General features: G+C 34.7%; 1 protein-coding gene across 1 annotated transcript; it reads right to left on the reverse strand.

Moving 5' to 3' along the window:
• Positions 1–766: 766 nt before the first annotated feature.
• LOC143701966 (cytochrome c oxidase subunit NDUFA4-like) lies at positions 767–27,592 on the reverse strand. The gene is made up of 4 exons (XM_077195631.1): positions 27,447–27,592; positions 12,060–12,145; positions 10,657–10,717; positions 767–976 (listed from the first exon to the last, which is right to left on the reverse strand). The coding sequence occupies exons 1-4, from the start codon at positions 27,486–27,488 to the stop codon at positions 920–922; spliced, it is 246 nt and encodes an 81-aa protein (XP_077051746.1). The 5' UTR covers positions 27,489–27,592; the 3' UTR covers positions 767–919.
• Positions 27,593–27,952: the final 360 nt, after the last annotated feature.

Consider the following 27,952-nt stretch of genomic DNA (forward strand, 5'->3'; position numbering starts at 1 on the left):
GACGGCCCGTGTGTGTGTGTGTGTGTGTGATTATGCCTCATGCATTTCTTCAACCAACCTGATTACCTGTCAGCATGTGCTGGAGCCTGACAGAAGCAGCTCTCACACGCCGCAGGTGGAGCGTCTGGAGGTGTGTGTGTGTGTGTGTGAAGCCAGAGATGAGGAGCATACTCTTCATTGAAGCACTGAATGCTTTCGGGTGTGTGTGTGTCACTATGTGCCAGTGTGTGTGTGTGTGTGTGTGTGTTTGGGTACCCAGCTGTGCAGAGGACAGGAGTGATTGCTGCTAGATAACATGCATTATTCTCACTATGCTCACGCTGCCCGGCAATTCTCCCTCCTAATGTCCTGCAAATATGCCCACAACAAACTTACAGGCTTTTCTAAAGGGCCACAAACATTTGGTTTTCGGCGGTTGGACAAAGATGCCGCACATTTGTGTTCTCGAACAAATAGAGACTCAAACTGTGACGTGTGTGACAAACAAATTTGATTCTCATGTTTTTTTTTTTTTAAAGGAATAGTTCACTCAGAAATTGCAATTTTGTGGTGAGTTCAGTTGTGATCGGTTATGAGACGCGTGAGAATCATCACTGTCAAACCACAATACATCACTCCTAACATGTGAAGTACATATGTATATGTGAAATATTACAATTTATATAGTAAAGTGCAATTTATTCCTGTGATTAAAGCTGACTTTTCAGCATCATTACTCCAGTCCTCAGTGTCACATGATCCTTCAGAAATCATTTTAATATGCAGATTTGATGCTCAAGAAACACTTATTGTTATTAATCTTGAAAACAGTGCTGCTTTACATTTTTAGCTAGCTATTAAAATAAGCGATTTAATTTGTTTTCAGTGGGTGCAGGAGTATCAGTGTGTGTGTGTGTGTGTGTTGATCCTCTGAGGTCTTTTAAAAGTCAGGTCCTTCCTTCTTCAGACGCTCATAGTCTGTGTTGATGGCCACCAACTGTGTAGAGAGAACGAGAGAATACATTTAAATGTAGTTAGCGTAAATTAAGATCATCAGAATCTCATAAACGACAAACAAGAGCTCTCACACACACACACACACACACACTGACAATAACAAAAACACTCACACTCAGTGTCTGACAGGTTCTGAAGCCCTTTGTTTCGTGATCTGGCTCCTTGTTTGTTTTTCAGGAAAAGTGTATGAGAGACCATGTATTCTTGAACTGTATGTTTTTTTACTATATAAATTAAATATACATTGATTTGTATTAAAGCTACTAAAGTTATTCAGTCAAGAGCAGTGAGTGATTTTGCCTTTAACATTAATGAAGACAGCAGCTGGTACAGTATTTGCATTAGGCTTTTAAGACTGAATGCATGATCTAATATAATGACACGCATTTGATTTTTTTCCCAACTGTTTATTCACTGAAAACATAACTGACTGTCTTTATCTAAATACTCGCTAATACAGACATTTTGACATGTTTTTGTGTATATTTGACAGCTTAGATGCGCTTGAAACCCCAAGTATACTTTGCTCGTCTCGAAACTGACAAAAATATGTTCTAAGAACGTTTTGCTAACGTTCCCGTTAAGTTATGAAAACAGTATTTCTGAATGTCCAGTTATTTTAAATAAAAACGTTAAGTGAACATTCCATTCCTGGAGCAACTAGGGGTTAAGTGTCTTGCTCAGGGACACATTGGTGTCTCACAGTGGATTCGAACCCGGGTCTCTCACACCAAAGGCATGCGTCTTATCCACTGCGCCATCACCACCCCGACCATCATTACTTTTGAATGTTCTCTGATCGTTACTTTTGAATGTTTTCTGATCGTTACTTTTCAATGTTCTCTGATCGTTACTTTTGAATGTTTTCTGATCGTTACTTTTCAATGTTCTCTGATCGTTACTTTTCAATGTTCTCTGATCGTTACTTTTGAATGTTCTCTGATCGTTACTTTTGAATGTTCTCTGAATGTTACTTTTGAATGTTCTCTGATCGTTACTTTTGAATTTTCTCTGATCGTTACTTTTGAATGTTCTCTGAATGTTACTTTTGAATGTTCTCTGATCGTTACTTTTGAATTTTCTCTGAATGTTACTTTTGAATGTTCTCTGATCGTTACTTTTGAATGTTCTCTGATCGTTACTTTTGAATGTTCTCTGATCGTTACTTTTGAATGTTCTCTGATCGTTACTTTTCAATGTTCTCTGATCGTTACTTTTGAATGTTCTCTGATCGTTACTTTTGAATTTTCTCTGATCGTTACTTTTCAATGTTCTCTGATCGTTACTTTTGAATGTTCTCTGAATGTTACTTTTGAATGTTCTCTGATCGTACTTTTGAATGTTCTCTGATCGTTACTTTTCAATGTTCTCTGAACGTTACTTTTGAATGTTCTCTGAACGTTACTTTTGAATGTTCTCTGATCGTTACTTTTCAATGTTCTCTGATCGTTACTTTTGAATGTTCTCTGATCGTTACTTTTGAATTTTCTCTGATCGTTACTTTTGAATGTTCTCTGATCGTTACTTTTGAATTTTCTCTGATCGTTACTTTTGAATGTTCTCTGAACGTTACTTTTGAATGTTCTCTGATCGTTACTTTTCAATGTTCTCTGATCGTTACTTTTGAATGTTCTCTGAATGTTACTTTTGAATGTTCTCTGATCGTTACTTTTGAATTTTCTCTGATCGTTACTTTTGAATGTTCTCTGATCGTTACTTTTGAATTTTCTCTGATCGTTACTTTTGAATGTTCTCTGAACGTTACTTTTGAATGTTCTCTGATCGTACTTTTGAATGTTCTCTGATCGTTACTTTTCAATGTTCTCTGATCGTTACTTTTCAATGTTCTCTGAACGTTACTTTTGAATGTTCTCTGAACGTTACTTTTGAATGTTCTCTGAATGTTACTTTTGAATGTTCTCTGATCGTTACTTTTGAATGTTCTCTGAATGTTACTTTTGAATGTTCTCTGAATGTTACTTTTGAATGTTCTCTGATCGTACTTTTGAATGTTCTCTGATCGTTACTTTTCAATGTTCTCTGATCGTTACTTTTGAATGTTCTCTGATCGTTACTTTTGAATGTTCTCTGAATGTTACTTTTGAATGTTCTCTGAATGTTACTTTTGAATGTTCTCTGAATGTTACTTTTGAATGTTCTCTGATCGTTACTTTTGAATGTTCTCTGAATGTTACTTTTGAATGTTCTCTGAATGTTACTTTTGAATGTTCTCTGAATGTTACTTTTGAATGTTCTCTGAATGTTACTTTTGAATGTTCTCTGATCGTTACTTTTGAATGTTCTCTGATCGTTACTTTTGAATGTTCTCTGATCGTTACTTTTGAATGTTCTCTGATCGTTACTTTTGAATGTTCTCTGAATGTTACTTTTGAATGTTCTCTGATCGTTACTTTTGAATTTTCTCTGAATGTTACTTTTGAATGTTCTCTGATCGTTACTTTTGAATGTTCTCTGAATGTTACTTTTGAATGTTCTCTGATCGTTACTTTTGAATTTTCTCTGAATGTTACTTTTGAATGTTCTCTGATCGTTACTTTTGAATGTTCTCTGATCGTTACTTTTGAATGTTCTCTGAATGTTACTTTTGAATGTTCTCTGATCGTTACTTTTGAATTTTCTCTGATCGTTACTTTTGAATGTTCTCTGAATGTTACTTTTGAATGTTCTCTGATCGTTACTTTTGAATTTTCTCTGAATGTTACTTTTCAATGTTCTCTGATCGTTACTTTTCAATGTTCTCTGATCGTTACTTTTCAATGTTCTCTGATCGTTACTTTTCAATGTTCTCTGATCGTTACTTTTGAATTTTCTCTGAATGTTACTTTTGAATGTTCTCTGAATGTTACTTTTGAATGTTCTCTGATCGTTACTTTTGAATGTTCTCTGATCGTTACTTTTGAATGTTCTCTGATCGTTACTTTTGAATGTTCTCTGATCGTTACTTTTGAATTTTCTCTGAATGTTACTTTTGAATGTTCTCTGATCGTTACTTTTGAATTTTCTCTGAATGTTACTTTTGAATGTTCTCTGATCGTTACTTTTGAATGTTCTCTGAATGTTACTTTTCAATGTTCTCTGATCGTTACTTTTGAATGTTCTCTGATCGTTACTTTTGAATGTTCTCTGATCGTTACTTTTGAATGTTCTCTGAATGTTACTTTTGAATGTTCTCTGATCGTTACTTTTCAATGTTCTCTGATCGTTACTTTTGAATGTTCTCTGATCGTTACTTTTGAATGTTCTCTGATCGTTACTTTTGAATTTTCTCTGAATGTTACTTTTGAATGTTCTCTGAATGTTACTTTTGAATGTTCTCTGATCGTTACTTTTGAATGTTCTCTGATCGTTACTTTTGAATGTTCTCTGAACGTTACTTTTGAATGTTCTCTGATCGTTACTTTTGAATGTTCTCTGAATGTTACTTTTGAATGTTCTCTGATCGTTACTTTTGAATTTTCTCTGAATGTTACTTTTGAATGTTCTCTGATCGTTACTTTTGAATGTTCTCTGAATGTTACTTTTGAATGTTCTCTGATCGTTACTTTTGAATTTTCTCTGAATGTTACTTTTGAATGTTCTCTGATCGTTACTTTTGAATGTTCTCTGATCGTTACTTTTGAATGTTCTCTGAATGTTACTTTTGAATGTTCTCTGATCGTTACTTTTGAATTTTCTCTGAATGTTACTTTTGAATGTTCTCTGATCGTTACTTTTCAATGTTCTCTGATCGTTACTTTTCAATGTTCTCTGATCGTTACTTTTCAATGTTCTCTGATCGTTACTTTTGAATGTTCTCTGATCGTTACTTTTGAATTTTCTCTGATCGTTACTTTTCAATGTTCTCTGATCGTTACTTTTGAATGTTCTCTGAATGTTACTTTTGAATGTTCTCTGAACGTTACTTTTGAATGTTCTCTGAATGTTACTTTTGAATGTTCTCTGAATGTTACTTTTGAATGTTCTCTGATCGTTACTTTTGAATGTTCTCTGAATGTTACTTTTGAATGTTCTCTGAATGTTACTTTTGAATGTTCTCTGAATGTTACTTTTGAATGTTCTCTGAATGTTACTTTTGAATGTTCTCTGATCGTTACTTTTGAATGTTCTCTGAATGTTACTTTTGAATGTTCTCTGAATGTTACTTTTGAATGTTCTCTGAATGTTACTTTTGAATGTTCTCTGATCGTACTTTTGAATGTTCTCTGAATGTTACTTTTGAATGTTCTCTGAATGTTACTTTTGAATGTTCTCTGATCGTTACTTTTGAATGTTCTCTGAATGTTACTTTTGAATGTTCTCTGAATGTTACTTTTGAATGTTCTCTGAATGTTACTTTTGAATGTTCTCTGAATGTTACTTTTGAATGTTCTCTGAATGTTACTTTTGAATGTTCTCTGATCGTACTTTTGAATGTTCTCTGATCGTTACTTTTCAATGTTCTCTGATCGTTACTTTTGAATGTTCTCTGAATGTTACTTTTGAATGTTCTCTGATCGTACTTTTGAATGTTCTCTGATCGTTACTTTTCAATGTTCTCTGATCGTTACTTTTGAATGTTCTCTGAATGTTACTTTTGAATGTTCTCTGAATGTTACTTTTGAATGTTCTCTGATCGTTACTTTTGAATGTTCTCTGAACGTTACTTTTGAATGTTCTCTGAATGTTACTTTTGAATGTTCTCTGATCGTTACTTTTGAATGTTCTCTGAATGTTACTTTTGAATGTTCTCTGAATGTTACTTTTGAATGTTCTCTGATCGTACTTTTGAATGTTCTCTGAATGTTACTTTTGAATGTTCTCTGAATGTTACTTTTGAATGTTCTCTGAATGTTACTTTTGAATGTTCTCTGAATGTTACTTTTGAATGTTCTCTGAATGTTACTTTTGAATGTTCTCTGATCGTACTTTTGAATGTTCTCTGATCGTTACTTTTGAATGTTCTCTGATCGTTACTTTTCAATGTTCTCTGATCGTTACTTTTGAATTTTCTCTGAATGTTACTTTTGAATGTTCTCTGAATGTTACTTTTGAATGTTCTCTGATCGTTACTTTTGAATTTTCTCTGATCGTTACTTTTGAATGTTCTCTGAACGTTACTTTTGAATGTTCTCTGATCGTTACTTTTCAATGTTCTCTGATCGTTACTTTTGAATGTTCTCTGAATGTTACTTTTGAATGTTCTCTAATCGTTACTTTTGAATGTTCTCTGAATGTTACTTTTGAATGTTCTCTGATCGTACTTTTGAATGTTCTCTGATCGTTACTTTTCAATGTTCTCTGATCGTTACTTTTCAATGTTCTCTGAACGTTACTTTTGAATGTTCTCTGATCGTTACTTTTGAATGTTCTCTGATCGTACTTTTGAATGTTCTCTGAATGTTACTTTTGAATGTTCTCTGAATGTTACTTTTGAATGTTCTCTGATCGTTACTTTTGAATGTTCTCTGATCGTACTTTTCAATGTTCTCTGATCGTTACTTTTGAATGTTCTCTGATCGTTACTTTTGAATGTTCTCTGATCGTACTTTTCAATGTTCTCTGATCGTTACTTTTGAATGTTCTCTGATCGTTACTTTTGAATGTTCTCTAATTGTTACTTTTGAATGTTCTCTGATCGTTACTTTTGAATCTTCTCTGATCGTTACTTTTGAATGTTCTCTGATCGTTACTTTTGAATATTCTCTAATTGTTACTTTTGAATGTTCTCTGATCGTTACTTTTGAATCTTCTCTGATCGTTACTTTTGAATGTTCTCTGATCGTACTTTTGAATGTTCTCTGAATGTTACTTTTGAATGTTCTCTGAATGTTACTTTTGAATGTTCTCTGATCGTTACTTTTGAATGTTCTCTGATCGTACTTTTCAATGTTCTCTGATCGTTACTTTTGAATGTTCTCTGATCGTTACTTTTGAATGTTCTCTGATCGTACTTTTCAATGTTCTCTGATCGTTACTTTTGAATGTTCTCTGATCGTTACTTTTGAATGTTCTCTAATTGTTACTTTTGAATGTTCTCTGATCGTTACTTTTGAATCTTCTCTGATCGTTACTTTTGAATGTTCTCTGATCGTTACTTTTGAATATTCTCTAATTGTTACTTTTGAATGTTCTCTGATCGTTACTTTTGAATCTTCTCTGATCGTTACTTTTGAATGTTCTCTAATTGTTACTTTTGAATGTTCTCTGATCGTTACTTTTGAATCTTCTCTGATCGTTACTTTTGAATGTTCTCTGATCGTTACTTTTGAATATTCTCTGATCGTTACTTTTGAATATTCTCTGATTGTTACTTTTGAATGTTCTCTGATCGTTACTTTTGAATATTCTCTGATCGTTACTTTTGAATGTTCTCTGATCGTTACTTTTGAATGTTCTCTGATCGTTACTTTTGAATATTCTCTGATCGTTACTTTTGAATGTTCTCTGATCGTTACTTTTCAATGTTCTCTGATCGTTACTTTTGAATGTTCTCTGATTTTTACTTTTGAATGTTCTCTAATTGTTACTTTTGAATGTTCTCTGATCGTTACTTTTGAATGTTCTCTGATCGTTACTTTTGAATGTTCTCTGATCGTTACTTTTGAATCTTCTCTGATCGTTACTTTTGAATGTTCTCTGATCGTTACTTTTGAATGTTCTCTGATCGTTACTTTTGAATGTTCTCTGATCGTTACTTTTGAATGTTCTCTGATCGTTACTTTTGAATGTTTTCTGATCGTTACTTTTGAATCTTCTCTGATCGTTACTTTTGAATCTTCTCTGATCGTTACTTTTGAATCTTCTCTGATCGTTACTTTTGAATGTTCTCTGATCGTTACTTTTCAATGTTCTCTGATTGTTACTTTTGAATCTTCTCTGATCGTTACTTTTGAATCTTCTCTGATCGTTACTTTTGAATGTTCTCAGATCGTTACTTTTGAATGTTCTCTGATCGTTACTTTTGAATGTTCTCTGATCGTTACTTTTCAATGTTCTCTGATCGTTACTTTTGAATGTTCTCTGATCGTTACTTTTGATTAGATGTGCTTATTTACAATCAATCAATCAATCATTAGTTAAAGTTGAGTGAGTAATGCAGGGTTTATGACGTGAATGATTCCTCTTGTTGAGGAGAGTTTGCTGTTACTTTACTAAGTGACCAGACGCATAATTTCTCCAGCTTGACCATGAAACGGCTGAAAGAATCCCATAGTTCCTGCATTCATGCTTTGCTGTTTTTGTGAAAAGGTCTCGGAGCGTCAGGTTTACTGTGACAGAAAGCATGTTTATGTTCTGAATGTGTGACAGGAGACACGTTCTTCAGCCGGTGTTATTTTATTCTCATATTCACATTGATCTCTCTCTGCTTCTGTTTCTCTCATTATGATTAATGTTGAGACGCTGCCGGATTTCTTGATTTCTGACCTTTGGCTCCTTTTGAGAATTAAACATGTCGAGTCGTGACCTTTCGTGAGCCTGAACGCAAACTTCCCATGAACACGCGTGTCTTCTCTGAGGAATCCTCTCTCATTCTCTCCGTCTGCCTTTGTTAATTCTTTTATTAATGGTTGGAGGTGATCAAGATGTTCCAAACGAGAACAAAACATTCACCCGCTGCGATATAAATTATTCCTTCTAAAGCAGACGTGAACGAACGCTGTGTTTTTCACACGAGCCTCAGGCGCACAAGGCTTATCTAGAAACAAGTCACCATGAAATCAAAACGGACGAATCTTATTTTTTTTACGGAATATTGCATTGTTTATTCTAAATGAATTATGCATAGTTTTAAACTTCATGTTCCTGGTAATGTTGAATTAGAATAAGTTCCTCTTGCAGCATCTCTTCTCTTCTCTGATGATGAGGGCGGGGCAACCTGTCACTCACCTGAGATCAGCCAATAGCAAACCACCATCCAATCATCCAATCAATTCCTCAGAGACACAATCAAGCCCTGCCCACATTTGTTCTCGTTCCTAAAGCGTTTCACTCGAATATACGACATTATACACTCTTAAAAATAAAGCTTCCAAAAAGAGGCTTTTGCAGTAATGCTATAGAAGAACCATTTTAGCCTCCCGAAAGAACGTTCCTAAAGAGTTCCTAAAAGAACCATTTCTTCTTGGTGTGAAGAACATTTAAATAATCTAAAGAACCCTTTTCCACTATTAAGATTCTTTTTGTGCAATGGGAAGTTTCCATGGATATTGAAGGTTCTTAATAGAACTTTAGATGCCAATAAAGAACCTTTAACATCCATGGAACCTTCCCATTGCACAAAAGGTTACATTAGATTATTAAAGGCCGGTTTCACAGACACAGACTAAAATGCATGTTTGAGCTGTTTTAACTGAAAACAACTTGCACTGACATATCTTAAAATATACCGTATTAGTGCCATTGTTTTGTCTCAAGATGCACATCCGTAATGTTTTTTTCTGTCGCATGCTAGTTTTTTTCTATCGAAAACTATTTAAATGTCCTAATTTAACTAAGGTCTAATCCTGGCTTAATCTAAACCCGGTCTGTGAAACCGGGCCTGAAATGTTCTTCACACCAAGAAGAAATGTTTTTTTTTAGGAGCTCTTTCTGGAAGGTTCTCTTGGGGTTCTTTTATGATATCACTGCACAGTAAAAAACATTGGGTTATTTTTTTTAAATTGGGTTACACATATTGGGTCACTATGTTGGGTTATTTTCCAAAAATGTTGGGTCATTTTTTTAAAATCATTGGGTAATTTCTAGTAATAACCCGTCTGTTGGGTTAAATACGAATGTTGTATGTAAACTTATTGTATGTATTTTGAATTTATGTACACAAGTATGTATATTTCCATAAAATTCTAGGCTCCACAATATTTAGTTTGTAATTTAAAAATATATTTGTTGAGACATATGTATTGTTTTATACAAATAAACTATGTACTTGAAAACAACGTGTATTTTATTTATTTAAATAAATAAATATAAATAGTAAATAAAATAAATAGTTAATTTAACTGTTGGGTTACTTGTAACCCAACTGGCATTTAACCCAATGCATTGGGTTAAAATAACCCACAGTTGGGAAGGTGCTATACCTCCCCATAGTTGGGTTACTCGCTGGGTTATTTTTAACCCAACATTATTAAGTGAGTGCAAAAGCCTCCTTTTGGAACCTTTATTTTTAAGAGTGTAGGGAAGAAAAAACGAGTCCAACTTCCCTTTCATGACTTTTAAGCTGTGTATTAAAGTGCATGAAGTGTCTAATTGTTCGTTTTTTTGTTAAATAAGATAATCTGAAGTGCAAATTTTCATTGTGAAAACACCAATCGCACTATTTATACTAAAAACAGCATGAAATATTGTAATTTTTTAATATAACTCTGATTGTATTCATCTGAAAGAAGAATGTCATATACACCTGACGTGAGGGAGAGTAAATCATGGGTTAATGTTCATTTTTGGGTGAACCATCCCTTTAAAACAGCACGGAATAGTGTCTAAGTAGGTGAATTGGGATGCAGCTCACTAAGTGTGTGTCTAATGTACGGCTTGACGTCTCCTGTCACGTATCTCTCCTTCGCGTGAGATGAAACTGATCCGGGAACCGTGAGAGTGACGGATCTGTCTGCGCTGTCAGTCTGCAGCAGATCACAGAACAGTTGCTGGGCTGTTTACCTTGTACTGATAGGTCGGGTCGAGTTTGTTCCACGGTTCAGGGTTATTCCTCCTGTCCCAGCTGACAGAATGAGGGTAAGGCCAGAGCGGAGAGGAGAAAGAGAGCGAGTGGAAAAAAGAGGATGAGGATGAGTGACTGTAAAGGAGGGTAAAACTGAAGGAGGGTAATTATCAGGCGGAGGTGACCGAGGACAGTTTTTTTGGCAGACTGCCGAGTTTGTTTCTCACAGGGATGAATTAATACACACAACAAACAGAAGACACTAGAAACAGCTCGTCCAGTCAGAATTTAGAATTTTCAAAAAGCTAGAATGTTACATTACAGAACCTAATGATCTGTTACATTGTTAAAGTCCCCCAGTCAATCATTTTATCCCTTAAAACTCATCTTTGATCACCGAAATGACACATTAAAGCGTTTTTTTTTCTTCATGTCTTAAAATATCTTGAATGTAACTTGACACCCTTGCCTCATTTAGTATGCGCGGTTCTATGAATATGCAAATGAGCCCCGCCTCCACTCACTCACTCACTCACTCAGAGATCCACTGGTTGACGATCACACGTTGATCTGATTGGTTACAAGGTAGTTTGTGACGTCAGAAACACCAGCGATTTCAAAGCGTGTTTTTGAGACTGTCTTTGGTTCACTGCAGTTTTAAGCAGAAAATACTCAGCAATGCTGTCGACTTATGAATTTACACATGATTTGTGTTAAAGCATATTAAAAACACCACATAGACACATAAACAACATTAAAAGCTGGATTTTCACCACAGGGGGACTTTAAAGTATCAGTAATGATGTAATGTGACTGATTGTCTTGTACTGTGTACAACTACATGTACTTACCATAGTAATAACAGTAAAGTAGGCATAATTACATGCAACTAACCAAATCCTAATCCTATAACCCTATAGTAAGTACATGTAGTTGCTTAATATTACTCAGTACTTAAACATATAATTACACTGTAATAATGACACCTTAAAATAAAGTGTAACCCAAACTATTATATTCATATGAAGAAATACAAGCATGTTTGGAACAACATGAGATTGAGGATTGTGTTCATTTCTCTTTATATGAGCATGTTCAAATTTTTAACCATCTCTGACCCTCTTGTTTACCATGCCGTAACTTTGCACACAGTTATATATTTACATATTTATTCATTCTTATACATGGTATGGACTTGTTTTTTAGGTATCTTGAAGCAGATTATAATGAATATGCATTCCGTGCACATTGAGTTATTTATTTAATGTATGATGTTTTTATGTACACTGTTTTCGTGACTCTTCTGGTTAATTGCCCCTTGGAGACAAATAGAGTTGAATGAATTGAGTTGAATGAATGTGTAGTGTCACTGCATTGTAAAGTGTGTTTTCTTCGGTCTCACCTGACATGAGGTCCTCGAGCCAGTCGCACCAGATAGAGAGAAGCTCCACTCAAACCCAACAACAAGAAGAAGAACTGAGGGATGAGCTGAGAGAGGACGAGAACATCGAGGTTCAAAGGCCTTTTATTGTCATTCAATACACATTTTTATATGAAGGAACGAAACCAAGTGCTAAAGTCACGGTCAAAACACAAGAGAAAAACATTAACCAATAAAAAACATTAGAAACTAGGGTGTATGTATGTCTAAGCTGCTTCCTCAATAATAGCATAATAGGAATAAAAAACTAGAATAGACAATGCAAGAAAAAAAAGTCCAATAATTAGTAATTAATAAGGACATAGTCAAATATCATTGCACATAAAATGTCTAAATCATACAAAACAATACAACAACAAAAAACATTGAAACTGTATTACACATGCCCATATCTATATTATTGCACATTAAGACGTCACGTCAGTGTATCGTGTTCAGTGTGTGTGTGTGTGTGTGTGTGTGTGTGTTACTCACTCTAAAGTAAAGCAAGTGCACAAATGCCTGACAAACACATCACAAGAGCGCTGTCCTGCTGTATAAGAAACATATACAGTCATATAAACATATAAAGTCCTAGTGTTATTTATATAGCGCATTTTCACAATGCACATTGAGCAGCTTTACAGAAAATCCTGATGTTAATGTTTATAATGTCTTAATATATTCATGCCTTACTGTTGCATTCTGAGAAATTGTATATCGCTTTATGTGATTATACTATACAGACATACTTCTATATCCAACTTATATATATATATTAGATGTGTTATTCATCAACATCTCAACAACATTTATGCATTTGGCAGATGCTTTTATCCTTTGCATTAAAGGTGTATATGTTATCAGTTCATGCATTCCCGGAGAAACGAACCCATGATCTTGGCGTTGCAAGCGCCATACTTGACTGTCTAAGCTACAGTAACACTATACCATAAACATAAAAATGATTGGCACTTGCACTGTATATCATCAGTGAAGAGTAACAGTGATGCATGAACTGATGACATCACACCTTAAACGCAATGCAAGTGACTTGATAAACATCTGCCAAATGCATGAGTGTAAAACCCGAGTAATGACTTTAAGGTTTGAGTAACTTTACTAACTCAGCAAGAACTGCAGCTCCATCATGAGCGTGTTTGAGCCGAAAGAGAGAAGGCTGACATCTTTCAGGATCCAACGGCGTGTGAAATGGATTTAGAAGTGTGTGTGTGTGTGTGTGTGTTCATGTACTTGCGTCGAGTGGGTTTCAGTGCTAAATGAACACACACACTCTCTTTTATATGCATGGAGACACACTGTGTGTGTCGGTCTGGGTTGAGCGACGAAGGACACAGTCGCTAGTGTGTGTGTATGTGTGTGTGTACTACTGCCGATCAGACTGAGTGACAGGATCACACACACATCCTATCAGGAGACTTCAGTGTGTGTGAGTGTAAATGATAACAGGGATTAGAATAGAAATACATATTAAAAGAGGGAATGTGATGCATCAGTTTTTCTGTGTTTTCTCCGTGTTTGAGAAAGTGAGAGACACACAGACACAGACTTTGCCTTATGTTGTCAAAACTGCCTCGTGTAACAGTGATTTGCATAATCCCCCAGGGGTTACCGGCAGATATTCAAATTAGCTTATCAAATATGTTTAAGCGTCCTAAGCCGAGCGCAACATGTGTTTTTCTCTCATCTTAAGCTGAACTCAATCCTGATGGGCGTTCGGTGGTCATGTGATGTTTCTAGTGCTGTGTGTGTGTGTGTGTGTGTTGTGGTTGTGTTTGTGATATTGATGAGACCTTTTCTAAGGATATTGGTTTACTTATGGCCTTTATGTGCACTTGAGCTGAACTGAGACGTGAGAGTTTGTGGATATTTAAGAGGCTGTTGTGGCGACCTTCATTTATTGCAATATTCAGTTTTATTTTGATTTTAGAAAATAAACACGATTTTTCATTTTACAAATCAATTGTTTCTTATTTTCACTGGCATGTCTCTTAGGTGTTGAGGACTAGAGCATCTTTGAGTGAAATAATGAAGTACTGTTAAAATCTGATACTCTAAGACTTTTACTCAAGTCGTATTGGAATTGGAACATGGTGACTTGTAATAAAGTTATTTTCGCTGTAAGGTATTTATGGTTTGCTGGTACTCTTTACACCTGTGGTTTGAAGAATGATATGTTCCCTTATCGTTCACATTACCAAGAACTGTCCAAATGCTGCATTCACGGACACACACGTGGGCTTTTCTCCTGTGCACTTTTGATGAGTGTCATATTCAGTGATCACACTTTTAAGTGAAGAAAACAACAACTTTCTTATTTATTTGTGAAGTCACACTTGTTAGTCACTGTAACACCTGTGTGATGAGAGAGAGAGAGAGAGAGAGAGAGAGAGAGAGAGAGACACTAACAGCATCTGCTGTAACATCTGCTTCTGACCTGCAACAAACTCACAGACGTAAACTGATTTTTTTATGTCCCTTCAGGCAAATATCTTCTCACAGATTTGCTGCAGAAGTTATAAAGACTACAAAAGTCATTTTATCAGACACTGTGTCAGTCCTGTTTTCCACATTCACAGGCCTCTAGGGAAGCTTGTTTCTGCCACAGAATAAAACATTTTAAAAGATAATTATTTCTCAGAATTGCGAGTTATAAAGTCAGAATTGCGAGATATAAAGTCAGAATTGCGAGATATAAAGTCAGAATTGAGTGATATAAAGTCAGAATTGCGTGATATAAAGTCAGAATTGCGTGATATAAAGTCAGAATTGTGTGATATAAAGTCAGAATTGCGTGATATAAAGTCAGAATTGCGTGATATAAAGTAAGAATTGCGAGATATAAAGTCAGAATTGCGAGATATAAAGTCAGAATTGCGTGATATAAAGTCAGAATTGCGTGATATAAAGTAAGAATTGGGAGATATAAAGTCAGAATTGCGTGATATAAAGTCAGAATTGCGAGATATAAAGTCAGAATTGGGAGATATAAAGTCAGAATTGCGAGAAATAGTCATAATTGTGTTATAAAGTCAGAATTGCGTGATATAAAGTCAGAATTGCGAGATATAAAGTCAGAATTGCGTGATATAAAGTCAGAATTGCGAGATATAGTCAGAATTGCGTGATATAAATTCAGAATTGCGTGATATAAAGTCAGAATTGCGTGATATAAAGTAAGAATTGCGAGATATAAAGTCAGAATTGGGAGATATAGTCAGAATTGCGTGATATAAAGTCAGAATTGTGTGATATAAAGTCAGAATTGTGTGATATAAAGTCAGAATTGCGTGATATAAAGTCAGAATTGCGTGATATAAAGTCAGAATTGTGTGATATAAAGTCAGAATTGCGAGATATAAAGTCAGAATTGCGAGATATAAAGTAAGAATTGCGAGATATAAAGTCAGAATTGCGAGATATAAAGTCAGAATTGCGTGATATAAAGTCAGAATTGCGTGATATAAAGTCAGAATTGCGTGATATAAAGTCAGAATTGCGAGATATAAAGTCAGAAATGCGTGATATAAAGTCAGAATTGCGTGATATAAAGTCAGAATTGCGGGATATAGTCAGAATTGCGTGATATAAAGTCAGAATTGCGTGATATAGTCAGAATTGTGTGATATAAAGTCAGAATTGCGTGATATAAAGTCAGAATTGCGAGATATAAAGTCAGAATTGCGAGATATAAAGTCAGAATTGCGTGATATAAAGTCAGAATTGCGGGATATAGTCAGAATTGCGTGATATAAAGTCAGAATTGCGAGATATAAAGTCAGAATTGCGTGATATAAAGTCAGAATTGCGGGATATAGTCAGAATTGCGTGATATAAAGTCAGAATTGCGTGATATAAAGTCAGAATTGCGAGATATAAAGTCAGAATTGCGTGATATATAGTCAGAATTGCGTGATATAAAGTCAGAATTGCGTGATATATAGTCAGAATTGCGTGATATAAAGTCAGAATTGCGTGATATAGTCAGAATTGTGTGATATAAAGTCAGAATTGCGTGATATAAAGTCAGAATTGCGTGATATAAAGTCTGAATTGAGTGTTATAAAGTCAGAATTGCGAGATATAAAGTCAGAATTGCGTGATATAAAGTCAGAATTGCGGGATATAGTCAGAATTGCGTGATATAAAGTCAGAATTGCGAGATATAAAGTCAGAATTGCGTGATATAAAGTCAGAATTGCGGGATATAGTCAGAATTGCGTGATATAAAGTCAGAATTGCGTGATATAGTCAGAATTGTGTGATATAAAGTCAGAATTGCGTGATATAAAGTCAGAATTGCGTGATATAAAGTCAGAATTGCGAGATATAAAGTCAGAATTGTGTGATATAAAGTCAGAATTGTGAGATATAAAGTCAGAATTTTGAGAAATAGAATTGTGTTATAAAGTCAGAATTGCGAGATATAAAGTCAGAATTGCATGATATAAAGTAGGGGTGTCGAAATTAATCGTTTCTACGATGCATCGCGATGCAGACGAGGACGATTCGGTTATCGGTTCAGTAATAGACCATAACCGGTTATAATGTACTGACGCTTTTCTGACGTCATTTGTCACGTATGTGCTTTGTCGTGATACCATACACTGGCAGAGGGAGGCGAGATGTGTGCGCATAATTAAAAATGCTCCAGCTACTTTAAAAGCCTATATCTGGACACATTTCGGCTTTTATGAACAACCTGGTAAGCACGACCTGGAGAAGACACGCGCTGTGTGCGCTCATGTCACGCACAAATAGAATAGGCAGGAGGTAATAGCTATATTAACTTGATAAACAATGTTAGCCGTGTTCACCCCGAGCTGTTACGCCTGGCAGAGCCGGACTGCTTTAGAGTAAGAGAATGAGCTTCAACGTCACCCGAATCCGCAGCCAAAACAAATAATCCGACCGCCTCAATATTGTTCTCAGATTTAAGTATTCGCTGCCAGCCGATGGTGAAATTACAATTATTCTGTGTTGTTACTGGTGATTATAAATGATCGTCATCTTCAACAGTGAACTCTCGACGGTTGATGCGCGCGCCTCTAATGTCGACATATACACTGATGAATGAGCGCTGCTTTTAAATAAACATTTCTTTAAAACAAAATTGATTTGATAAAATTTTATTTTCTTAATGGCATAAACAGGCCTTTGAAATTCAAACTGGAATGTCACTGTTTCTGTCACTGCGACTTCCCGAACAGATGAACACACACGCAAGCGCACGGATCACTTTTAAAGTAAATTTGAAAATTGAGGATGCGGTACATCGAAATGCATTGTGATACCGAATTGAACTGAATCGATGACATGATAATCGTAACCGAACCGAACCGTGAGACCAGTGTAGGTTCACAGCCCTAATATAAAGTCGCTATTGCGTGTCATATAGTGTCAGAATTGCGAGAAATAGTCATAATTGTGTTATAAAGTCAGAATTGCGTGATATAAAGTCAGAATTGCGAGATATAAAGTCAGAATTGCGAGATATAAAGTCAGAATTGCGAGATATAGTCAGAATTGTGTGATATAAAGTCAGAATTGCGTGATATAAAGTCTGAATTGAGTGTTATAAAGTCAGAATTGCGAGATATAAAGTCGCAATTGTCTGTTATAAAGTCACAATTGCGAGAAATAGTCAGAATGGTGTTATAAAGGCAGAATTGTGTGATATAAAGTCAGAATTGCGAGATATAAAGTCTGAATTGAGTGTTATAAAGTCAGAATTGCGAGATATAAAGTCGCAATTGTCTGTTATAAAGTCACAATTGCGAGAAATAGTCAGAATGGTGTTATAAAGGCAGAATTGTGTGTTATAAAGGCAGAATTGCGTGATATAAAGTCCGAATTGCGAGATATAAAGTCTGAATTGCGAGCAATAGGCAGAATTGTGTTATAAAGTCAGAATTGCGTGATATAAAGTCAGAATTGCGAGATATAAAGTCAGAATTGCGAGATATAATGTCAGAATTGCGAGAAATAGGCAGAATTGTGTTATAAAGTCAGAATTGCGTGATATAAAGTCAGAATTGGGAGATATAAAGTCAGAATTGCGTGATATAAAGTCAGAATTGCGTGATATAAAGTCAGAATTGCGAGATATAAAGTCAGAATTGCGAGATATGGTCAGAATTGTGTGATATAAAGTCATAATTGAGTGTTATAAAGTCAGAATTGCGAGATATAGTCAGAATTGCGAGATATAAAGTCAGAATTGCGAGATATGGTCAGAATTGTGTGATATAAAGTCATAATTGAGTGTTATAAAGTCAGAATTGCGAGATATAGTCAGAATTGCGAGAAATAGGCAGAATTGTGTTATAAAGTCAGAATTGCGTGATATAAAGTCAGAATTGCGAGAAATAGGCAGAATTGTGTTATAAAGTCAGAATTGCGAGATATAAAGTCAGAATTGCGAGATATGGTCAGAAATGCGTGATATAAAGTCTGAATTGAGTGTTATAAAGTCAGAATTGCGAGAAATAGTCAGAATTGTGTTATAGAGGCAGAATTGTGTGTTATAAAGTCAGAATTGCGAGATATAGTCAGAATTGCGTTATAAAGTCAGAATTGCGAGAAATAGTCAGAATTGTGTTATAAAGGCAGAATTGTGTGTTATAAAGTCAGAATTGCGAGATATAAAGTCAGAAATGCATGATATAAAGTCGCAATTGTGTGTCATATAGTGTCAGAATTGCGAGAAATAGTCAGAATTGTGTTATAAAGTCAGAGTTGTGTGATATAAAGTCAGAATTGCGTGATATAAAGTCTGAATTGAGTGTTATAAAGTCACAATTGCGAGAAATAGTCAGAATTGTGTTATAAAGGCAGAATTGTGTGTTATAAAGTCAGAATTGCGAGATATAAAGTCAGAAATGCATGATATAAAGTCGCAATTGTGTGTCATATAGTGTCAGAATTGCGAGAAATAGTCAGAATTGTGTTATAAAGTCAGAGTTGTGTGATATAAAGTCAGAATTGCGTGATATAAAGTCTGAATTGAGTGTTATAAAGTCACAATTGCGAGAAATAGTCAGAATTGTGTTATAAAGGCAGAATTGTGTGTTATAAAGTCCGAATTGCGAGATATAAAGTCAGAATTGCGAGCAATAGGCAGAATTGTGTTATAAAGTCAGAATTGCGTGATATAAAGTCAGAATTGCGAGATATAAAGTCAGAATTGCGAGATATGGTCAGAATTGTGTGATATAAAGTCATAATTGAGTGTTATAATGTCAGAATTGCGAGATATAGTCAGAATTGCGAGAAATAGGCAGAATTGTGTTATAAAGTCAGAATTGCGTGATATAAAGTCAGAATTGGGAGATATAAAGTCAGAATTGCGTGATATAAAGTCAGAATTGCGTGATATAAAGTCAGAATTGCGAGATATAAAGTCAGAATTGTGAGATATGGTCAGAATTGTGTGATATAAAGTCATAATTGAGTGTTATAAAGTCAGAATTGCGAGATATAGTCAGAATTGCGAGATATAAAGTCAGAATTGCGAGATATGGTCATAATTGAGTGTTATAAAGTCAGAATTGTGAGATATAGTCAGAATTGCGAGAAATAGGCAGAATTGTGTTATAAAGTCAGAATTGCGTGATATAAAGTCAGAATTGCGAGAAATAAAGTCAGAATTGCGAGAAATAGGCAGAATTGTGTTATAAAGTCAGAATTGCGAGATATAAAGTCAGAATTGCGAGATATGGTCAGAATTGCGTGATATAAAGTCTGAATTGAGTGTTATAAAGTCAGAATTGCGAGAAATAGTCAGAATTGTGTTATAAAGGCAGAATTGTGTGTTATAAAGTCAGAATTGCGAGATATAGTCAGAATTGCGTTATAAAGTCAGAATTGAGAGAAATAGTCAGAATTGTGTTATAAAGGCAGAATTGTGTGTTATAAAGTCAGAATTGCGAGATATAAAGTCAGAAATGCATGATATAAAGTCGCAATTGTGTGTCATATAGTGTCAGAATTGCGAGAAATAGTCAGAATTGTGTTATAAAGTCAGAGTTGTGTGATATAAAGTCAGAATTGCGAGAAATAGTCAGAATTGTGTTATAAAGGCAGAATTGCGAGATATAGTCAGAATTGCGAGAAATAGGCAGAATTGTGTTATAAAGTCAGAATTGCGTGATATAAAGTCAGAATTGCGAGAAATAGGCAGAATTGTGTTATAAAGTCAGAATTGCGAGATATAAAGTCAGAATTGCGAGATATGGTCAGAAATGCGTGATATAAAGTCTGAATTGAGTGTTATAAAGTCAGAATTGCGAGAAATAGTCAGAATTGTGTTATAGAGGCAGAATTGTGTGTTATAAAGTCAGAATTGCGAGATATAGTCAGAATTGCGTTATAAAGTCAGAATTGCGAGAAATAGTCAGAATTGTGTTATAAAGGCAGAATTGTGTGTTATAAAGTCAGAATTGCGAGATATAAAGTCAGAAATGCATGATATAAAGTCGCAATTGTGTGTCATATAGTGTCAGAATTGCGAGAAATAGTCAGAATTGTGTTATAAAGTCAGAGTTGTGTGATATAAAGTCAGAATTGCGTGATATAAAGTCTGAATTGAGTGTTATAAAGTCACAATTGCGAGAAATAGTCAGAATTGTGTTATAAAGGCAGAATTGTGTGTTATAAAGTCAGAATTGCGAGATATAAAGTCAGAAATGCATGATATAAAGTCGCAATTGTGTGTCATATAGTGTCAGAATTGCGAGAAATAGTCAGAATTGTGTTATAAAGTCAGAGTTGTGTGATATAAAGTCAGAATTGCGTGATATAAAGTCTGAATTGAGTGTTATAAAGTCACAATTGCGAGAAATAGTCAGAATTGTGTTATAAAGGCAGAATTGTGTGTTATAAAGTCCGAATTGCGAGATATAAAGTCAGAATTGCGAGCAATAGGCAGAATTGTGTTATAAAGTCAGAATTGCGTGATATAAAGTCAGAATTGCGAGATATAAAGTCAGAATTGCGAGATATGGTCAGAATTGTGTGATATAAAGTCATAATTGAGTGTTATAATGTCAGAATTGCGAGATATAGTCAGAATTGCGAGAAATAGGCAGAATTGTGTTATAAAGTCAGAATTGCGTGATATAAAGTCAGAATTGGGAGATATAAAGTCAGAATTGCGTGATATAAAGTCAGAATTGCGTGATATAAAGTCAGAATTGCGAGATATAAAGTCAGAATTGTGAGATATGGTCAGAATTGTGTGATATAAAGTCATAATTGAGTGTTATAAAGTCAGAATTGCGAGATATAGTCAGAATTGCGAGATATAAAGTCAGAATTGCGAGATATGGTCATAATTGAGTGTTATAAAGTCAGAATTGTGAGATATAGTCAGAATTGCGAGAAATAGGCAGAATTGTGTTATAAAGTCAGAATTGCGTGATATAAAGTCAGAATTGCGAGAAATAAAGTCAGAATTGCGAGAAATAGGCAGAATTGTGTTATAAAGTCAGAATTGCGAGATATAAAGTCAGAATTGCGAGATATGGTCAGAATTGCGTGATATAAAGTCTGAATTGAGTGTTATAAAGTCAGAATTGCGAGAAATAGTCAGAATTGTGTTATAAAGGCAGAATTGTGTGTTATAAAGTCAGAATTGCGAGATATAGTCAGAATTGCGTTATAAAGTCAGAATTGAGAGAAATAGTCAGAATTGTGTTATAAAGGCAGAATTGTGTGTTATAAAGTCAGAATTGCGAGATATAAAGTCAGAAATGCATGATATAAAGTCGCAATTGTGTGTCATATAGTGTCAGAATTGCGAGAAATAGTCAGAATTGTGTTATAAAGTCAGAGTTGTGTGATATAAAGTCAGAATTGCGTGATATAAAGTCTGAATTGAGTGTTATAAAGTCACAATTGCGAGAAATAGTCAGAATTGTGTTATAAAGGCAGAATTGTGTGTTATAAAGTCAGAATTGCGAGATATAAAGTCAGAAATGCATGATATAAAGTCGCAATTGTGTGTCATATAGTGTCAGAATTGCGAGAAATAGTCAGAATTGTGTTATAAAGTCAGAGTTGTGTGATATAAAGTCAGAATTGCGTGATATAAAGTCTGAATTGAGTGTTATAAAGTCACAATTGCGAGAAATAGTCAGAATTGTGTTATAAAGGCAGAATTGTGTGTCATAAAGTCAGAGTTGCGAGATATAAAGTCAGAATTGAGTGATATAAAGTCAGAATTGCGAGATATAAAGTCGCAATTGTGTGTTATAAAGTCAGAATTGCGAGAAATAGGCAGAATTGCGTGATATAAAGGCAGAATTGTGTGAAATAGTCAAAATTGTGAAATGTAAAGTCAGAATTGCGTGATATTAAGTCAGAATTGCGTGATATAAAGTCAGAATTGAATGGTATAAAGTCAGAATTGCGAAATATAGTCAGAATTGCGAGATATAAAGTCACAATTGTGTGTTATAAATTCAGAATTGCGAGAAATAGTCAGAATTGTGTTATAACGGTAGAATTGTGTCGTATAAAGTCAGAATTGCGAGATATAAAGTCAGAATTGCGAGATATGGTCAGAATTGTGTGATATAAAGTCATAATTGAGTGTTATAAAGTCAGAATTGTGAGATATAGTCAGAATTGCGAGAAATAGGCAGAATTGTGTTATAAAGTCAGAATTGAGAGAAATAGTCAGAATTGTGTTATAAAGGCAGAATTGTGTGTTATAAAGTCAGAATTGCGAGATATAAAGTCAGAAATGCATGATATAAAGTCGCAATTGTGTGTCATATAGTGTCAGAATTGCGAGAAATAGTCAGAATTGTGTTATAAAGTCAGAGTTGTGTGATATAAAGTCAGAATTGCGTGATATAAAGTCTGAATTGAGTGTTATAAAGTCACAATTGCGAGAAATAGTCAGAATTGTGTTATAAAGGCAGAATTGTGTGTTATAAAGTCAGAATTGCGAGATATAAAGTCAGAAATGCATGATATAAAGTCGCAATTGTGTGTCATATAGTGTCAGAATTGCGAGAAATAGTCAGAATTGTGTTATAAAGTCAGAGTTGTGTGATATAAAGTCAGAATTGCGTGATATAAAGTCTGAATTGGGTGTTATAAAGTCACAATTGCGAGAAATAGTCAGAATTGTGTTATAAAGGCAGAATTGTGTGTCATAAAGTCAGAGTTGCGAGATATAAAGTCAGAATTGAGTGATATAAAGTCAGAATTGCGAGATATAAAGTCGCAATTGTGTGTTATAAAGTCAGAATTGCGAGAAATAGGCAGAATTGCGTGATATAAAGGCAGAATTGTGTGAAATAGTCAAAATTGTGAAATGTAAAGTCAGAATTGCGTGATATTAAGTCAGAATTGCGTGATATAAAGTCAGAATTGCGAAATATAGTCAGAATTGCGTGATATAAAGTCACAATTGTGTTATAAATTCAGAATTGCGAGAAATAGTCAGAATTGTGTTATAACGGTAGAATTGTGTCGTATAAAGTCAGAATTGCGAGATATAAAGTCAGAATTGCGAGATATGGTCAGAATTGTGTGATATAAAGTCATAATTGAGTGTTATAAAGTCAGAATTGTGAGATATAGTCAGAACTGCGAGAAATAGGCAGAATTGTGTTATAAAGTCAGAATTGCGTGATATAAAGTCAGAATTGCGAGATATAAAGTCAGAATTGCGAGAAATAGGCAGAATTGTGTGATATAAAGTCGCAATTGTGTGTTATAAATTCAGAATTGCGAGAAATAGTCAGAATTGTGTTATAAAGGTAGAATTGTGTCGTATAAAGTCAGAATTGCGAGATATAAAGTCACAATTGCGAGAAATAGTCAGAATTGTGTTATAAAGGTAGAATTGTGTCGTATAAAGTCAGAATTGCGAGATATAAAGTCAGAATTGCGAGATATGGTCAGAATTGTGTGATATAAAGTCATAATTGAGTGTTATAAAGTCAGAATTGTGAGATATAGTCAGAATTGCGAGAAATAGGCAGAATTGCGAGATATAAAGTCGCAATTGTGTGTTATAAATTCAGAATTGCGAGAAATAGTCAGAATTGTGTTATAAAGGCAGAATTGTGTGTTATAAAGTCAGAATTGCGAGATATAAAGTCACAATTGCGAGGAAGAGTCAGAATTGTGTTATAAAGGCAGAATTGTGTGTTATAAAGTCAGAATTGAGAGATATAGTCAGAATTGCGTGTTATAAAGTCAGAATTGCGAGAAATAGTCAGAATTGTGTTATAAAGGCAGAATTGTGTGTTATAAAGTCAGAATTGCGAGATATAAAGTCAGAATTGCATGATATAAAATCGCAATTGCGTGTCATATAGTGTCAGAATTGCGAGAAATAGTCAGAATTGTGTTATAAAGTCAGAGTTGTGTGATATAAAGTCAGAATTGAGAGATATAGTCAGAATTGCGTGTTATAAAGTCAGAATTGCGAGAAATAGTCAGAATTGTGTTATAAAGGCAGAATTGTGTGTTATAAAGTCAGAATTGCGAGATATAAAGTCAGAATTGCATGATATAAAATCGCAATTGCGTGTCATATAGTGTCAGAATTGCGAGAAATAGTCAGAATTGTGTTATAAAGTCAGAGTTGTGTGATATAGTCAGAATTGCGAGATATAAAGTCAGAATTGCGAGATATAGTCAGAATTGTGTGATATAAAGTCAGAATTGCGTGATATAAAGTCTGAATTGAGTGTTATAAAGTCAGAATTGCGAGATAGCCAGAATTGCGAGATATAAAGTCGCAATTGTGTGTTATAAAGTCACAATTGCGAGAAATAGTCAGAATTGTGTGTCATAAAGTCAGAGTTGCGAGATATAAAGTCAGAATTGCGAGATATAAAGTCGCAATTGTGTGTTATAAAGTCAGAATTGCGAGAAATAGGCAGAATTGCGTGATATAAAGGCAGAATTGTGTGAAATAAAGTCAAAATTGTGAAAGGTAAAGTCAGAATTGCGTGATATTAAGTCAGAATTGCGTGATATAAAGTCAGAATTGAATGGTATAAAGTCAGAATTGTGAGATATAGTCAGAATTGCGAGATATAAAGTCGCAATTGTGTGTTATAAATTCAGAATTGCGAGAAATAGTCAGAATTGTTATAAAGTCAGAATTGCGAGAAATAGTCAGAATTGTGTTATAAAGGCAGAATTGTGTGTTATAAAGTCAGAATTGCGAGATATAAAGTCAGAATTGAGTGATATAAAGTCAGAATTGTTAGAAATAGTCAGAATTGTGTTATAAAGTCAGAATTGCGAGAAATAGTCAGAAATGTGTTATAAAGGCAGAATTGTGTGTTATAAAGTCAGAATTGCGAGATATAAAGTCAGAATTGCGAGATATAAAGTCAGAACTGCGAGATATAAAGTCAGAATTGAGTGATATAAAGTCAGAATTGTGTTATAAAGTCAGAATTGCGAGAAATAGTCAGAAATGTGTTATAAAGGCAGAATTGTGTTATAAAGTCAGAATTGCGAGATATAAAGTCAGAATTGCGAGATATAAAGTCACAATTGCGAGATATAAAGTCGCAATTGTGTGTTATAAAGTCAGAATTGCGAGAAATAGGCAGAATTGCGTGATATAAAGGCAGAATTGTGTGATATAAAGTCAAAATTGTGAGATATAAAGTCAGAATTGCGAGAGAAAAAACTAACAATTCTGATTTTAGATCTCCCAATTGTGTATTAAAAAGTCATAATTGTGTGATATAAACATGCAATTCTGAGAGAAAAAGTCAGAATTTCAAGTATTTTTCTTGGAATTGCGAGTTTATATATCATAATTCTGACTTTACAACACACAATTGGGAGATGTAAAATCGGAATTGCGAGAAAAAAAGTTGGGATTGTTAGTTTTTTCTCTCACAATTCTGTCTTTATATCTCACAATTCGGCCTTTATAACACAATTCTGACTCTTTCTCGCAATTCTGACTTTATAACACGCAATTGCGAATTAAAAATTCTGTATTATAAATTTTTTAGGCGAGTCATTTGGTGATGTCACTTTATAAAGAGAGACTACACGCCTGCACAACTATATATTCAAACGCACATATCTATAGACTGAACACGTGATACACATGTGCGCCGTCAGCGTTTCACAGATTCTCAATTTTGAAGTTTACACTGAGATGATCACGTTTTTAAAAAAAAATCAAAACTTGCAACTTGGATCCTGTTTCAAAGTGTGTGTTCTCGAGCTCAAACACTGTTGTGTGCGAATAAACGTCCAGAACACATTAAAAGTTTCTGTTTTCTGTTGAACGGTATGTGTTAGCGGCCGCTAAGTTAACAACTAATGATCTTTACAACGGAAGTGAATCAATCAAAACTAACTTTATCTGGACAATAACTTTATTCTAGATCAGCTGTAAAGCCTAAACAATCTCTGTTACTGTAATCTCTATTATCACTGTAAAGCTGCTGTGAAACTCTATATTGTTAAAGCGCTGTATAAATGAAGGAAACTTGACTTGAAGATGCAGCAGTAAATAGATAATAATCTGATCACTCTTAAGATCTGTTACTGGCGTTTGCGTAACAGTCGTTCCTTTAGTTCTGGTAACCCGCCAACCATGAGATCTGGGTCATCACACACTCATCGCACTAATGGAGCTGTTGTTCGAGAAAGAAAGCAATGTCTGTTTTGTTCGTTTGGGTTTGTCCTTTATTTATGGTATGCAGTGAAGTAAATCGTTCACTGTGAGTAATATTTAAGAAAGAGTTTCTACAGTAAATCTATTCATTGGAAGGTCAATAAAAGGCCTTGAGAACATTTGAGAGCGCTTTATACAATACAGACTGTGAAACAGCTTCATGGAAACAAACATGAAACTCAATGATGCAAACTTCATCAACTATAACACAAATTCAAATTCTGCTGTAAAGCAGCTTGAAAAAAAGACTGAATCATGATTTAGTTTTGTTCTCATCTGATTTTCTATTTCTATTTTACATTTAATCTAGTGTCAGTATAGTCAGATTGATAATATTACTAAATATATGAAGTGTGTTATAAACCAGGCAAAGGTGTACAGGTTAAACTCGAAATATTAGAATATCGTGCAAAAGTTGGATTTTGGTTTACAGCTTATGAAAAACCCAAATACAAAATCTCAGAAAATTAGAATATTACATGAAATCAATAATAAAAAAAAGGTTTTAAATACAGGAATGTCGGCCCTCTGAAAAGTATAATCATGCATATGTATATAGTTATATATACTAAATATATTAGTTTCACCTGTTAATTTGAATGACTGAAATACATGAACTGTTGCACGATATGTTCCGAGTTTCAGGTGTGTGTCGGAGTTGGACTCACCCCGGGATGTTTCTTCGCGTGCCGGTACATTGTTCTGAACATGTTGTCCTCGAGCTCCAGCCACAGTAAACACAGTAAACACAGTAAACGAGTGTGTGTGTCTGTAAGCGGGTCAGTCAGTGCCGTGAGGGGTTGATGTTACTGTGATCCAATTAACAGTGTTAAACCTCTGAGCCCGAGAGTGACAGTGTGTGTGTGTGTGTGTGTGTGTGTGTGTGTGTGTGTGTGTGTGTGTGTGTGTGTGTGTGTGTGTGTGTGTGTGTGTGTGTGTGTGTGTGTGTGTGTGTGAGAGTGTGTGTCGCTGCCAGCTGACAGTCTGCCTTGACCTTTGACCTCTGACCTCGGGGACACACAGAACGATTGACGGTAAAAAGCTTTGAGTCGACTCATAACCCATAATCTGATGTCAACTCTACCGTAATATGAAAGCTGCCATTTAAATTATTCAATTAGAAGACTTTGTGTTCTTGTGATGTCACCAGACTGTCAGCGTTGACATGATGATG

The sequence above is a fragment of the Siphateles boraxobius genome, unplaced genomic scaffold (genome assembly GCF_051911475.1).
Source record: "Siphateles boraxobius isolate OS27281-9 unplaced genomic scaffold, OSU_SipBor_1 331, whole genome shotgun sequence".
Classification (NCBI taxonomy): Eukaryota; Metazoa; Chordata; class Actinopteri; order Cypriniformes; family Leuciscidae; genus Siphateles; species Siphateles boraxobius.

Excerpts from the sequence above, each read along its gene's own strand:
- LOC143701966 (XM_077195631.1), bottom strand. The coding sequence starts at position 27,488 with ATGTTCAGAACAATGTACCGGCACGCGAAGAAACATCCCGGG. Across the intron at positions 10,718-12,059 it reads GCTCGAGGACCTCATGTCAG|CTGGGACAGGAGGAATAACC; the intron begins GTGAGACCGAAG and ends TCATTCTGTCAG. Across the intron at positions 977-10,656 it reads ACCCGACCTATCAGTACAAG|TTGGTGGCCATCAACACAGA; the intron begins GTAAACAGCCCA and ends CTCTCTACACAG.